The following is a 15,622-nucleotide window of genomic DNA, read 5'->3' as shown; positions in this document are numbered from 1 at the left end:
GTGCCCAAGATCGCCCAGGGTCGCACACAGCGTTCCGGGTACCCGCACCTGCGGCCGCGGTCACCTGTAGCGCAGGCGCGATGTCGAGGCGTGCCTCGGGGCCCTCTGGGAAATGTCGTTCTTTCCGCAAAGAGGCCGAGGCGCAAAGCGTTCTGGGGCTCGTGGTCCGCGGGGTCGGAAGGAAAAGCTGAGTCGCTAGTCCAGGTTCCTGCAGCTGGACTTTACGCAGCCGAGCTCGGGGTCCAGAGCGCCTCAGTCCCCGCCCCGCTCCGCCCCGCAAGGGATTCTGGGAGGCGACGTCGCCGGTCTCGGGTCGTTGGGCGTGTTTCCAGAGCCAGCGGCGCTGGGAGGTGAGTAGGGCCTGGCTACGCGCGAGAGCCAGAGGGCAGGGCCGGGCTTGGGGTGGACCGGCAGGGAACGGGATGGGACCAGGAGGGCGCTGCCGAGGAGACTGTGTGACAGGCTGCGGGTGTGACAGGGTGTGATCTTCTGTGTCACCGTGTATGTGATTGTGCGCGACTGTGACCGTCTGTCTCCGGTATAAAACTCCGAGTCTGTGTGTGTTTGTACGTGACTGTCTCCGGAGGTGTAACTGTGTTATTGTGTATCGGTTTGTGAGAGATTGCGGGTGTGACATTGTGTGTGTGTCGCTGTGCGGGTGTGACATTGTGTGTGTGTGTGTGACTGTGTTTGACCCCTTGTCCCTGTGGATATAACTGCGTTTGAATGTGTGTGACAGAAGGTGTGATTACGTGCTCATGACCATTTATCTCTGCAGGTATAATTTTGTGTGAGTAATTGTGGCAGGATGTGTGACTTTGTGTGGTATGTCACTATGCATGAGATTGTGTGTGACTGTCTCTCTGTTGGAGTAACTGTGTATCGTCATCTCTATCTTTGTGTTAATACCACTGTGTATGTATGTGACATTACAGTCGCAATTATGTGACCATATATATGTGTGTGATTGGGTGAGAATTTGTATGTGTATGTCAGACCTAGTGTGTGATTGTGAAACATAGAAAGATTAAAATTACTCACCCACATTCACACTGTTACTAAATGACAGAATCAGGACTTAAGCCCAGGTAATTTGGCTCCAGAGGCCTTGCTTTTAATTGCTAAACTCTCTTGACCTTTCCCACGCTGTGAGGGTGAAAAATGGGGGCCCTGAGTTCTGAGGGTGTTGGAGAGGATTGTCTGTGGTCTTGGACTAGGACCCTTCTGGACATGGAACTTAACCTGGGTCTCTTTGTTTGGTCCCCTTGTGAGTAACAGAACCCAGTCTAAAGACACTGTAGTGAAACCATCCTCATATTGGCTGCCTTTGGGGGAGGAAAGCCCAACCTGAAAGCCCAGTCTTCCTCTCCTTAGGCCATGGAGTTTGAGATTTTAGGTTTGTCCTTGTCAAAACTCTTCCATGTTTGGTGTTGAGAGAGGCTGATCCATGGCTCTTTTCCTCACATACCAAGTGAACTAAGTGTTTGGTTCTGACTTCACGTAATAAAGAAAAATGCTCCCATTTCCTTTTCAACTGTGTGTGTAAAATCTAAGTGGCAATAAGGGTGGTACTTCTCTATGCCAGGAGTTGGCTCAAGCAATCTTGACAGTGAGGAAAGGTTCTGACAGTTGGGTTGATTTGCTCAAGGTCACGTAGCCAATGAGGAAAGGAGTGGAGAGTCACTGTGTGTCTGGGGGTCTATATAAAGCACAAGTCTTTCCCAACACCTTTCAGAGACTGATGGTTCATCTCAAACTTGAAAAGTATTATTCAAATGATACACAGCAATTTGAAACAGCAATTTAAAAGCTATTTCTTTTATGCAGGTGCTACTTAGACCTCCCAGGTGCTGAGAAGACTTCACTGATTCTCCTCTTGGGTTGCAAAGGCTTTTATGGACAAATTCAAGCTGCATTACAGTAAGGAAATAATTTTCTTACAGATTGAGCTGGTTAGTGCAGAGTAGCCCAGAATTAGGGGGTTGTATATCTTAAATTTTAAGTCAAACACAACTATCTTTGTTTTCAGAGTGAAGAAATGTTGGCTCTGAGAAGACAAGGAACTTGTTTCAGGCTGTGCAGTTTCTTGTTGGTTTGGTATTGAAATTTGTCAGTGTTTTCCTCAGGCTGAATTTCTGTGGAGTAATAGAGGTAACACCTGCCGCCTCCGAATATGCTTCTCTAAAAAACATATAGCATTGATTTCTCAGGTTATGTTGAATATTTCCCATACAAACATTGTGGTCTCTTGAAAGAGGACCAGTTTTTGAGCCACACTGCAGTTTGACTGTCTTATGACTTTGAGTTAGCTGTTTAAGCTTTTTTTTTTTTTTTTTCGGTATGCGGGCCTCTCACTGTTGTGGCCTCCCCCGTTGCGGAGCACAGGCTCCGGACGCGCAGGCTCCGGACGCGCAGGCTCAGCGGCCATGACTCACGGGCCCAGCCGCTCTGCGGCATATGGGATCCTCCCAGACCGGGGCACGAACCCGTATCCCCTGCATCGGCAGGCGGACTCTCAACCACTTGCGCCACCAGGGAGGCCCTGTTTAAGCTTTTTGAACCTCAATTTCACTTGGTGGTAAAATGGGGATAATAATACCTACCTTTTCAGTTTTGTGAAGATTAAATAAGATAATGACATACACAACATGTGTAACATTGCTATTTGTATTACAGGAGCCACAGTAAGATTTATTTATTTGTTTATCAAATATGTTTTTAGCACTTACAGTAGTTCTGGCATTGTTCTAGCACTAGAGATATACCAGTGAACCCAACAAATCCTGGCTGTCTTAAATCTTATACTATTGTTTGGGAAGACAACAGTTAGCAGAAAAAAAAAGTAACATGTCTAATGATGTTAAATGCTAAGAAGAAAAATAAATCAAGATAAGGAAAAATAATAACTGGGAGGGAGATTCTCTTTAGGTAGAATAGGGAGGTCCTTCCAATGTTGTTAACAGTTGAGCACAGATAAGAATGAAGAGAGGAAATGTGCCGTGTCCAGGCAGAAGGAAAAGCCAAGGCCACAGCCTTGAAAAAGGAGTGTGGACAGTGTTTGAGGAACTATAAGGAAATCTGTATGCCTGGAGTAGGGTGAATAAGGGGGAGAAGAGTGGGAAATGAGGTCTAACAGGCAGCCAGGGCTAGATCATAAATTGTCTTATTGGCGATAGGATGGACTTTAGATTTTGTTGAGTTCAGGCTGTGTGTCCTTAATACTAGTCAGGACTTCAGGGGTTAAGTTCAGCTTTAGCCTTTTTTCTCAGATCTTGGAACAGGGTAGGGCTGGTCCATGTAAAGAAACTAGGGACCATAAAGGGGCAAAAAACTCTGTGAGTCTCAGATCAGCAACATAGGGCTGCTCTGCCATTTTTTTTCTTGTTTAACTCTCCCTTCTCAGGACTTTGTTCTCCAAAAGAGAATATTGAAGAAGGAAGGAAGAATGGCTGTTGGACTATGTAAAGCCATGTCCCAGGTAAGTTGATGTTTTCACTTTGTTTCCAGAAATTCCACATCATTTTTCAGGACTTTGGGACCTCAGAGAGAGTCACAGGTAGCCCAGTGAGCACTCTCTTCACTTCTCTCTCTCCACTATTTGTTCATATAATCCTTCTACAAAACATTTAGTTGCTTTTTTTACTCAGTGTTGTGCTTAAATCTATGATGGAACAGAACTTTCCCTCTTTAGATGGATCACGATTTGTTGTGTTGGAATGCAAGTGAAATAAAGGATGGAGTGTGATTATCAAATAGGGAGGTCAAGGACGGCTTTTCTGAGAAAGTGACAGTTGAGCAAGAAAAACCTGAGTGAAAGTAGGGTGTAAGTTTTGTGGAGATCTGGGGAAGAGCTTTAAAAAAGTAGAAGGAATAGCAAGTGCAAAGTTACTGTGTTGGGAGCATGTTTGATGTGTTCCAGGGATAGCAATAAGCCAGTATCCTCAGACAGAACTGTGCACTGTGAGATTAGAGCAGTAGCTGGGGACCAAATTATGCAGCCCCTTAAAAGTCATGACCAGAACTTTGATTTTTGTTCTAAAGGTGAAGGAGAACCATTGGGGTGTTTGTGATGTGATTTGATTTATGTTTTAAAAGGAAAATAAATAACAGAGAAGTAACAGTGGAAGCAGGGAGGCCAGTCAGGAGACTGCTGCAGTAATCCAGGTGGGAGGTGATAGCTGCCTGGACCATGGTGGTGGCATTGGAGCTGGTGAGATTCTGGGTGTATATTGGAGATAGAAAATATGGGATTTGATCAGGGATTGGTTGTGGAGTATGAGAGGAAGAAAGAAATCATGAATGACTACAAAGATTTTTGACCTGGGCAACTGTGTAAATGGTCATGCCATTTACTGAGATGGGAAGACAGGGTGGGATGAGATAAGAATCAAGAATTGAGTTCTAGATATATTAAATTCGAGAGACCTGTTGGATATCCAAGTGAAGTATTGATTATATATCTGGAGTTCAGGACTGGAGATGTGAATTTGAGAGTCATTAGTGTATTTAAAGCCATGGGACAGGATGAGATTATCTTGAGGGTAGGGTTGTGGCGAATGTAGATAGGAAAGAGGTCCAAGGACTGAGCTTAAGGCATTCAATATAAGAGGCTGACAAGAAGAGGAGGAACCAGCAAAAGAGACTAAGAAGGACTGATGTAGAAGGAAAACCAGGAGAGTGTGGGTCCCGTGAGTCAATAGTAGAAAGCGAAAAGGAGATGATCGAGGGAAGGGATATGGGAACAGATGTATATGTATAACTGATTCGCTTTGTTGTAGAGCAAAAGCTAACACACCATTGTGAAGCAATTATACTCTAATAAAGTTGTAAAAAAAAAAAGGAGATGATCAACTGAGTTAAATTCTTCTGAGAGAGACTGAGGAAGATGCTAGGACCGTATGGGAGTACTTGGCAAACAGCATCTTTTAAAAAATTTCAGGGTTTGGTGACCTTCAGGGATGTGGCTCTAAATTTTTCCCAAGAGGAGTGGGAATGGCTGGACTCATCTCAGAAGGATTTGTACAGAGATGTCATGTTGGAGAACTACAGGAACTTGGTATGGCTTGGTAAGGATATGTATCCCCCATAATTCAAATCTTCCCTATGAGGTTTGCTTCCTCCATTGGGAATATCTAGGTCATCTTAAATGCTTAGCTGGATTTCTACTTCGTATTCCCAGGAAATTATTCAAAGTAGTTTCATAGAGTTATAAATGAGTGTAGTTCCCTTTGCTCTAGAATGATGGTTTGGGATAGCAGCATTAGTATGGCGTGGGAATTTTTTTAATTGCAAATTATGGGGTCCCACTATAGACCTACAGAATCTGGGAATAGGCCTAATAATCTGGGTTTTTAATGAGCCCTCCAAGTGGTTCTGATGCCCATTAAAATTTGAGAACCACTGTGGCTTCTGATTCAGTAGGTCTGGTTGGGGCAGCCTGAGAATTTTCATTTCTAATAAGTTCCTATGTGATGGTTCTTCTGCTCTAGTACTTTGAGAACGGCTGCTATGAAAGAAGCTTTGTCTTTCTCATTCTCCATTCAAGCATCATTCCATTCTCTGGCCCTTCCTCTAATGTCCTTTCTTGCCTAATGACCAAGAGATTGAGTCTGAGTCTGGAAGAGCAATAGCAAGTTGATTTGTTTATCTATCTGTCTGTCTTGCTGGCTCTCATTTTTCTTCTCCTGTAAACAGGACTTTCCATTTCTAAGCCCAACATGATCTCCTTATTGGAGCAAGGGAAGGATCCTTGCATGGTGGAGAGAGAGATGTCAGATGGTCAATATGCAGGTGAGTGACGGGGAACAGGGAGGGCTGTTGTAAGGTGACAGCCCAAGTGGTCATAAGAAGACTGCCCTGCATTTGAGAAGGCTGTCCTGGGCTTCAGGGGGTCATTTCCTCTCTATTTCTATCAAGTTATATTCTCAAGAATATTTCTACCTATACCCTGAATCTTGTTCCTTTTAAGTTCTTCTTTCCCCTTTATGGACAGAGTTATATACGTTTCTAGATTTCTTTTTAGAGTTTTTATTTTTATCAAAGTTATTATCAAAGTTATGCATGCACATTGGTTGGAGAGACAAGTCGTTTTATAAGGTTCCTTTAAAAAAGGAGGTCTCTTGCCCTGCTTCCCAGTTTCCCTCTCCCTATAGGGATCCACTTTCTTTACTTTTGCAGCTTCTTTTGGTGTTTCTTTCATGTCTCCAATAAATACGTTTATGTTGCTATTTCTTGATTGTTTTTTTCAGGTTTAGTCCTCATCCAATATCTTCACTAAGAAAATAAGAATTTAGTACTTTCTTATCCTGAATCCAACGTGTGTGAGCATGCACGCGCACACACACAATTTCTTTCTTCCTATCTCACTGATATCATAATTTTTTAAGTTTTATTTATTTTTTTAATTGGAGTGTAGTTGATTTACCACGTTGTGCCAATCTCTGCTGTACAGCAAAGTGACTCAGTTATACACATATGGACATTCTTTTTTTAATATTCTTTTCCATTATGGTTTATCACAGGATATTGAATATAGTTCCCTGTGCTATAAGTAGGACCTTGTTGTTTATCCATCCTGTATATAATAGTTTACATCTGCTAATCCCACACTCCCAGTTCTTCCCTCCCCCACCCCCTCCCTCTTGGCAACCACAAGTCTGTTCTCTGTGTCTGAGTCTGTTTCTGTTTTGTAGATAGGTTCATTTGTGCCATATTTTAGATTCCACATATAAGTGATATCATATGGTATTTGTCTTTCTCTTTATGACTTATTATGGTAATCTCTTAGTTGCATCCATGTTGCTGCAAATAGCATTATTTCGTTCATTCTTATGGCTGCGTAGTATTCCATTGTGTGTGTGTGTGTGTGTGTGTGTGTACCACATCTTCTTTATCCTTTCATCTGTAGATGGACATTTAGGTTGTTTCCATGTCTTGGCTATTGTGAATAGTGCTGCTATGAATATAAGGGTGCATTTATCTTTTTGAATTATAGTTTTGTCCAGGTATATGCCCAGGAATGGGATTGCTGGATCATATGGTAATTCTATTTTTAGTTTTCTGAGGAACCTCCATACTGTTTTCCATAGTGGCTGCACCAACTTACATTCCCACCAGCAGTGTAGGAGGATTCCCTTTTCTCCACACCTTCTCCAGCATTTGTTATTTGTAGACTTTTTAATGATGGCCATTCTGACCGTTGTGAGGTGGTACCTCATTGTAGTTTTGATTTGCATTTCTCTAATAATTAGTGATGTTGAACATCTTTTCATGGGCCTGCTTGCCATCTGTATGTCTTCTTTGGAGAAATGTCTATTAAGGTCTTCTGCCCATTTTTCGATTGAGTTGTTTGTTTTTTTGTTGTTGAGTTGCATGAGCTGTTTGTATATTTTGGAGATTAAGCCCTTGTCGCATCATTTGCAAACATTTTCTCCCACTCCATAGGTTGTCTTTTGGGGTTTTTTATGGTTTCCTTTGCTGTGCAAAAGCTTGTAAGTTTGATTAGGTCCCATACCAGTATCTTAATTTTTATTGAACCACTGTTCAGTGTTTACATTATTATGGCTATTAAGTGCTAGTCGTAGCTGTGCTGTGCATATACCAAGATTACTTTTTCTGTACTTTTTATTTTTCTTGGCATTAATAATTATCTGGGGTTTTGTCTGGTTTTTTTCCCTTAGTTTTCTATATACATATTCCTAACTCAATTCTTAACTCCTGATCAATTGTTTAAATCTCTTATGACACAGACACATTAGGCTATCTATTGATTTTACCTTCTTGGAGAAATCTCTCCAGAGTCTTCAGATATGCTTCACTCTAGACAAATGGCTCATTACATTTGCTTGCATTCTATTTGGGTTTATCTAACGTTTTCTCATGGTTAGATTGAGGTAGTGCATTTTTGAAAAGAGTGCCACAGAAATAATGTTGTATCCTTCTCAGTGAGTGCATCATACCAAAGGATTGATAATATTGATATATCTTATTATCAGTGATGTTAATTTTCATCACTTGGTGAAGGTGGTATCTGCCTGGTTTCTCCATTGTAAAGTTACTATTTTTCTATTTATAATTAATAAATATTTGGGGAAGATACTTGATACTATTCAGTTTCTTCTGAAACTTTTGCCCACTAATTTTAGCATCCACGGCCCTGTTGGATCTTGTCTGCAACAATTACCACTGTTGTGGTATTGACCTAATGTTGACATTTTTATTTCCTTCTTTTATTTACACATATTAACTAGGATTGTTCTTTCTGGAAGAGCTGTTTCATCTCTCCCATTTGTTTATATATTAAAATATTTCTTCATATTTATGGAATGATGGGTTTTTTTTTCCTATGAGTTAAAACTACTGTGTCATTATTTTGTTGCTCAAAGTGTTTCAGCTTTGACCATTGAGATCTTCTCCAAGTTGGTTCCTGTGACCTTTTAACATGCCCCACTTCGTGGTTCCAGGTGTTCCAGGTTCATCTTGTTTTCCTTTCCCCAGCCTTGAATCAACCACTTCTCCAAGGAGCTCTGGTTCCTTTTATTGGGAAATGATGTTTAGAAACCAAGGTCTGGGTACTAGGTGTACTTATTGCTACTGGAAGTGATTTCTTCTAGGCCCTCACAGCAGATTGAGCTGGAAAATATATGTATGTATACCAACACACACTTTTAGACAGACACACACTTCTATATTTATTTCTGCCTCTATTTTTTTAATATATTAAACTATTGGTTTATATTGATACCTTGATTTTAGTCCTACCCTCCACAGGGTTTATCATAGCCTTTGTCCTTTACTTATTTGTAATTCTTCTCCTGACAGTGAGAAGCAAAGTATTTAATTATTTCCTCCATTTAAGTGTACACACAAAGTAGTTTCAGAATTTCTAACCTATTCCTCTGTGGGAAATAAATTTACTAAGTAGATTACATTATTTGTATTTAGGTACAAGTGTACTTTTTTAGTCTTAAGTATTCAGTCAAAAACTGTTTTCCAGAGTTACTTAGGTTAGTTCTTCTAGGTTCATTTGTTTCTGTTGATTCCTACTACATCCTGGTTGATTTTACTTTTTTTTTTTTTGAATCTGAAACATTACTATGCTCCTAAGAATCAGACCTTTACAAGAATGTATCCTCAGAAAAGTGTTGCTCCCTCCTCATCCCTACTGTCTTGTTTCTGTTGCCTACTTCTTCCTGCCCCTTTCTTACCCACCCCTTGTAGATCACCAGTCTTTATTTTCAGGTTTGTCCTTTTTATATTTCTTTTGCACAAATGAGCAGATATACCTGTAGATTTGCATTTGCTCTTTTCACTTAGCTATAATGACATGGTTTGAACTGTGAGGGTCCACTTATATGTGAATTTTTTCAATAAATACTTATTACACGATCTGAGGTAGGTTGAATCCATGGATGCTGAACTGCAGATTCGGAGGGCTGACTGTAAAGTTATACCCATAGCACCTGCATTGTTCGGGGGTCAGCTGTACAGGAGATCCCTCCCTATGAGTTCACGGAGAGCTTCCTCATTTTTCTAACAGCTGCAGAATACTCCATTCTGTGGATGTTATGGTAATTTATTGAATATAATGTGTGAACACTTAGGATGTTTGCAGTAGTTTACAATTACAGACAGTGCTTCAATAAATAACCTTGTAAATATGTATGTTCCTGTTGTTGAGGCTTTATTTTCAGGGTTGTTTCATAGATGTAGGATTGCTAAGTAAGTGCATATGTAGTTTAGGAATTGCCAAATTCCTCCCCAAAAAGGTTGTACCTGTCTGCTTTTTGTATTAATTTCTTATGGCTGCTATAACAAATTACCACAAATTTAGTGGCTGAAAGCAACACAAATTTATTATCATATAGCTCTGGATCCAGGTCAGAAGTTCAAAATGGGTCTTACAGGGCTAAAATCAAGATGTTGGCAGCCTGCCTTCCTTCTGAAGGCCCTCGGGGAGAATCTGTTTCTTGCCTTTTTATGCTTTCTTTAGGGCCTTTATCATCTGTTTATTTTCAACTTTGTAAAATCACCTTGTTTTAAACGTGAGCTTTATATGCAGTATATAATTGAGTTTTGCTTTGTGAACCAATCTGGATACCATTTCAGTTTAATAGGTGAAAATCCAACCATGGTTTTGATATGTTTGGGCTTAATTCTGTACATTGTTTTGTGTTATATTTTCTGATTTTTACCGTTTTTTAAAAAGACTTTAGCTTGTCTGTTTTCCTAGGCTTTTTTTTTGGTCGTGTAATATTATAGTTTTTATAATAATTAGGAAGATTCTTCTTTTGTTCTAGTGCCTTCACGGTTATAGTCCTCTGTTTCTTTAGACAGTATTTATTCCTTCTATTACTTGATTGGTCAGCTTTAAAAACTAGCCTTTGATTTTTTTACCTCTTACAGATGCGTCAATAAGTAGCCTTATTATACTCCCCACATTCTTTTCCCAAATTTTGTTACTTGTATGCTTTTTACATTGTCCAGGCATATTATATTTACATGCTCTTGTGTCACATTTATCCCAACCTTTCCTTTTGTCTTAATTCTGTAGTTATATATATTTAGTGTTTTCCACTAGGTCATTTTGCTGAAATTTCTCTGGACATCTCTGGATTGGCTGAAATCTGCTCTCTAGCAGTTTCCTCAAAAAGAGTTCATGCAAACGATGTCCCCCTACACTCTACCTTGTTCATAATTGGCCATTTTTTCCTTAAGTTGCTTATAGTATAGTATTGGTGTTGAATGTTGTTACAAAGAAGTCTGATGCCAGCTTGATACTTTCCCTTTATGTATAAGTGCCTTTATATTTTGTTCTGATCTCCTAGATGGGTACAGGTTAGGGTATGGCTACAGGTTAGGGTTAGGGTATGGGTTAGGGTATGGTTTAGGGTTAGGGTATGGGTTAGGGTTAGAGTACGGGTTAGGGTATGGGTTAGGGTACACTTTAGGGTTAGGGTATTTATTAAACCTCTCCCACTCTCCAGATATCACTTAGCACGTAAAGGTATATTATTCGGGGTCCAGCCATGGAGAAGACTTTAGACACTAGGATAAGAGAAAGAACACACACATTATAAATAAATCACATTAGGATTTTGTTTTAAACCTGTACATTAAAATACTAGTGCTTAGGAAATCTAATGGAGGCAGAAGCAGTAAAGGGTAGTTTTATGGGAATAACATCACAGATTTTCTGTAGAATACACAGATTTTGACTGGTTAGAAAGTCAAGGAGGAATGCTTTTGTTCTGAAGACATAAACCCTCTTCTAAATTGAGCTGTTATTGGAAGTTAGAAATTTTTTGTTGCTGTTGTATTGCTTTGTGTTTTCATGATTATTCTGCTTGCATCTCCCTTGTTAAACCTTTGATTTGGGGAAGAGTGCCATTACTGGAAATGATTTTACAGAATTATTCTCAAAAACAAAAGGAAATGGTTCTCACCTAAATATTAGGCAATAATCTCTATACTGGTGTACTAACAGAACTATGATTCAGGGATAATAAAATAATTCTATGAAATGTAATTAAACACACAATATATTTTTCTTTTAAATTTCCATTGTTACTTTTTTAAAGTACAATTATAATTCAAGTTCATTGTAACAAGTGAAATTTTAAAAGATTAAAGGAAAACATAATATTTTACGACTTGCCATCCTTTCCCACTCCCTGAAACGACCAGCATAATGTGTAGCTTTCTCATTTTATCCAGGTCTTCTATACATCTGGAACATCATGTTTCTCACTGTAGAAAAACAGATTTAGGTCTCACAATTTTTTTTTTTTTTTTTTTGGTGGTACGCGGGCCTCTCACTGTTGTGGCCTCTCCCGTTGCGGAGCACAGGCTCCGGACGCGCAGGCTCAGCAGCCATGGCTCACCTTTCATTTTAAAGTCATTTTATCAGGACATGTTTTAGTCTTGACCATTTTGGGTCACTTTTTCCTGGTAGATATGTTCTCTATCAGGATGGAGAGTCAAGTTTTTATTTCTGGAAATATTTTTTTCTTTTTTTACTGATGAGGTTAAAAATATAGGAAAGTATAGAGAATAATATAATAATATTGTTAAGGATTTCCTATTGATGAACAATTTTTGTATTTCTGAATTGCATACTTCATCATGTATATTATTTATTTAATATACTGCTTGATTCAATTTTTAGTATTTAAGAATTTTGCCTGTTATCCATGAGATTGGTATGATATAAGAACAGTGAAATAGATCAGTGGAACAGTGAAGAATGTACAAAAATACACCCATGTATATATGAGAATTTAGTATTAGATAAAGGTAGTTTTTCAAATTAGTGGTGTAAAAAGATTTTCTTAAAATTTAAGGACAATATTTGTATAATATTGGGTTTTGGAAAGTCTTTCTTAAAATGACATAAAGGCCAGGCTCTATAATGGAAAAATTGAAAGAATTGAGTTCATACAAATTTTTAAAAAATTTTATCAGAAGCATTATAAATTAAGATGACATGTGACAATAAAATTATAAATGAAGATGACAGGTGATTTGAGGGAGAAAATGCTCATAACACCTTAATGTCTTAAATTTATAATGACTTCTATAAACCACTTAAAAGAAATGCCAATATAATTAAAATATATGCCAAGTACCTGAATAAGGAATTCACCAAAGAAGAAACCACAAAATATATAAAAGGTACATAAATATATATGGAAATGCTCAATTTTATAATCATAGAATTGCAAATTAAAACAATAATGAGGTAAGGGCAAATATTTTTAGAATGATGTTAGCCAGTGTGAATGAGTTCGAAGACATATTTCATGTTGCTGACAGGAATGTAACTTGATAAAAAAAAGTCAGAACCATGACTTTCTCCCCTCTTTCCCCCAAGTAAATTCTTTAATTTCTTCTATAACAGTTTTCTTTCTCCTTGGAAAGGTAAGAAGGAGACATTTGCTTTCTTGATATTTTTCAGAATGGGACTCTTTGTATGAAATCAAGGCATTATCTCCAAAATGGTACACTGATGAAGAGGAAATATCCCAGGGGATGATAATGGAAAGACTTACAAGTTATGGCCTTGAATCCTCCAGTTTCAGAGAAGCCTGGAAATATGAGGGTGAATTTGAGCAGCATCAGGGAAATCAGGAGAGTCATTTCAGGCAAGTGACAACTCTTAAGGAAATCTCTGCCATGAAAAGAGACAATGAATATAATAATTCTGAGAGAAATGTTTTCTTGAACTCAGTACTTTTAACACAACAGAGAGTTCCCACAGTAGAGCAAGTACATAAATTTGATATTTATGATAAAATGTTCCCCCCAAATTCAGTTCTAACTGAACATAAAAGACTACATGCTGAGAAGGAATCTTTGATAGGTAATGAATGTGAAGAATTCGACCAGAGTACATACCTTAGTAAAGATGCAGAAATTCCTCCTGGGGAGAAACGTTACGAAAGTAATGATTTTTCAGATCTCTTAAGTTTCCACTCATTACTTACTCAACATCACACAACTCATCTTGGAAAATTATCCCATGGATACGTTGAATGTGGTGCTGCCTTTAGCTGTTATTCATTCTTTACTCAACCTCAGAGGATTCACAGTAGAGAGAAACCATATGCATGCAATGACTGTGGAAAAGCCTTTAGCCATGACTTCTTTCTCAGTGAGCATCAGAGAGCTCATACTGGGGAGAAACCATATGAATGTAAGGAATGTAACAAAGCTTTCAGACAGAGTGCACACCTTGCTCAACATCAGAGAATCCACACTGGAGAGAAACCCTTTGCATGCGGTCAATGTGGGAAGGCCTTTAGCCGTTACGCCTTCCTTGTGGAACATCAGAGAATTCACACAGGAGAGAAACCATATGAATGTAAGGAATGTAACAAAGCCTTCAGACAGAGTGCACACCTTAATCAACATCAGAGAATTCACACTGGAGAGAAACCCTATGAATGTAATCAATGTGGAAAAGCCTTCAGCAGACGCATAGCCCTTACTCTGCATCAAAGAATTCACACAGGAGAGAAACCCTTTAAATGTAATGAATGTGGAAAGACCTTTGGCTATCGCTCACACCTTAATCAACATCAGAGAATTCACACTGGTGAAAAGCCCTATGAGTGCATCAAATGTGGGAAGTTTTTTAGGACTGACTCACAACTTAATCGACATCATAGAATTCATACTGGAGAGAGACCTTTTGAATGCAGTAAATGTGGGAAAGCCTTCAGTGATGCTTTAGTTCTAATTCATCATAAGAGAAGTCATGCAGGAGAGAAACCCTATGAATGTAACAAATGTGGGAAGGCCTTCAGTTGTGGCTCATACCTTAATCAACATCAGAGAATTCATACTGGAGAGAAACCTTATGAATGTAATGAATGTGGGAAGGCTTTCCATCAGATCTTGTCCCTTAGGCTACACCAGAGAATTCATGCTGGAGAAAAACCCTATAACTGTAATGAATGTGGGAACAATTTTAGCTGTGCTTCAGCTCTTCGACGACATCAGAAAATTCATAATAGAGAAACTCTCTGATTATGTATAACAAGTATAAGAAAGAAAACATGTAGTCACCATTCAGTCCTTATTAAATAAATATCAGTGAGTTCTTCAGTTAGTAATTCTATGAATGTAGTACCTATGGAGAAACCTTCAGTTCATGAGCATCCCTTATTTGAAATAGCCTGAGTGGTAGACATCTGTTACTTTGGGATCTGTTCTGTACCCTATTTGAGACTTACCTCACCCTCAATGCATATAATTCTGATGAAATTGTTTAATCAGGGAGAGCAGTAGATTGGTCATAGGCAGGTCAATTATTTTCTTCAACCTCATGATAGATAAGGGATTTACAAATGGCCCTGTCTAGACCAGTAGAGTCCTAGGGGGTTATTGTTATGGGTAGTAAGAAAAGATTTTTTCCCCCACCCCAGAATTGCAAGTTTCAAGGATTTAGTAAGGTTAAAAACTCACCAGTAGCCTTTTTGCCACCACATGAAGAAAACCTTCCCAGGATAAATCTGACACAAAGGAAAACTGAGGTCAGAGACAGAAATCTGAGGATGCTGTTTGATCTTCTGGATCCAGTCACGTTTGAAGCCGACACCATCTTTTACTTTTTCATTTTTGTGATCCAATAAATTTTCTTTTTTCTGCTTATGTTAATTTGACTTGGGTTTTTGCCTCTTGGAATCAGAGTCCTGACTCATACACCCCATGTTTGCTACACATGTGAGAAAGCCTTAATCTTTTATATGGCATAATTGTTTATCCTGAGGATAAGCCTCATAACAAGTATATGAAAGTTAAATACACAGCCTTCATAAAGCTGAGAGATCGTTACATTTTATTTGTTGATAAAAACTAATTTAGTATTCATTAGTCTGTTTCACAATAAGGAAGAATTTTTAAAAATTCACTTAGTAAAACTTATTACCAGCCTTTCTCATAGGGAATTAAAATCATTTGTAGCAGTGACTCACTATAGACCTTTAAAGAAAGATTGGCCAGCTAAGAGAATAATGGACCCATCAGTTTAATGAATGACTCTTCATCTTAAAGGAATTATTTGATTTTCTACTTTCAGCGTGGGTTTAAACATATCGTGTGATAGAATAACACAGAATTG

General features: G+C 38.8%; 1 protein-coding gene across 4 annotated transcripts; it reads left to right on the top strand.

Moving 5' to 3' along the window:
• Positions 1-294: 294 nt before the first annotated feature.
• On the top strand, positions 295-15,124 carry ZNF527 (zinc finger protein 527). 4 transcript variants are annotated; one of them, XM_060084856.1, is made up of 8 exons: positions 456-501; positions 1,070-1,088; positions 1,828-1,920; positions 2,030-2,151; positions 3,404-3,478; positions 4,940-5,066; positions 5,695-5,790; positions 12,956-15,124. In XM_060084856.1, exons 5-8 carry the CDS (start codon positions 3,446-3,448, stop codon positions 14,527-14,529), a joined length of 1,830 nt encoding a protein of 609 aa, XP_059940839.1. In that variant the 5' UTR covers positions 456-501; positions 1,070-1,088; positions 1,828-1,920; positions 2,030-2,151; positions 3,404-3,445; the 3' UTR covers positions 14,530-15,124. The 4 variants fall into 4 exon arrangements, with proteins under 4 accessions (XP_059940838.1, XP_059940840.1, XP_059940839.1 ...); XM_060084855.1 differs by lacking the exons at positions 456-501; positions 1,070-1,088 and adding an exon at positions 295-350; XM_060084857.1 differs by lacking the exons at positions 456-501; positions 1,070-1,088; positions 2,030-2,151 and adding an exon at positions 295-350.
• Positions 15,125-15,622: the final 498 nt, after the last annotated feature.

This window comes from Mesoplodon densirostris, chromosome 19, assembly GCF_025265405.1.
Source record: "Mesoplodon densirostris isolate mMesDen1 chromosome 19, mMesDen1 primary haplotype, whole genome shotgun sequence".
Lineage (NCBI taxonomy): Eukaryota > Metazoa > Chordata > Mammalia > Artiodactyla > Ziphiidae > Mesoplodon > Mesoplodon densirostris.
Note: the sequence above shows the minus strand (reverse complement) of the source record. Positions and strands in the feature narration are given on the sequence as shown.

What these genes read in the sequence shown, in the direction of transcription:
- ZNF527 (XM_060084857.1), top strand. Translation starts at nt 3,446, where the DNA reads ATGGCTGTTGGACTATGTAAAGCCATGTCCCAG. An exon ending in TATGTAAAGCCATGTCCCAG is followed by an intron (nt 3,479 to 4,939) that starts GTAAGTTGATGT and finishes AAAAAATTTCAG; the next exon opens with GGTTTGGTGACCTTCAGGGA. An exon ending in GTCAGATGGTCAATATGCAG is followed by an intron (nt 5,791 to 12,955) that starts GTGAGTGACGGG and finishes GATATTTTTCAG; the next exon opens with AATGGGACTCTTTGTATGAA.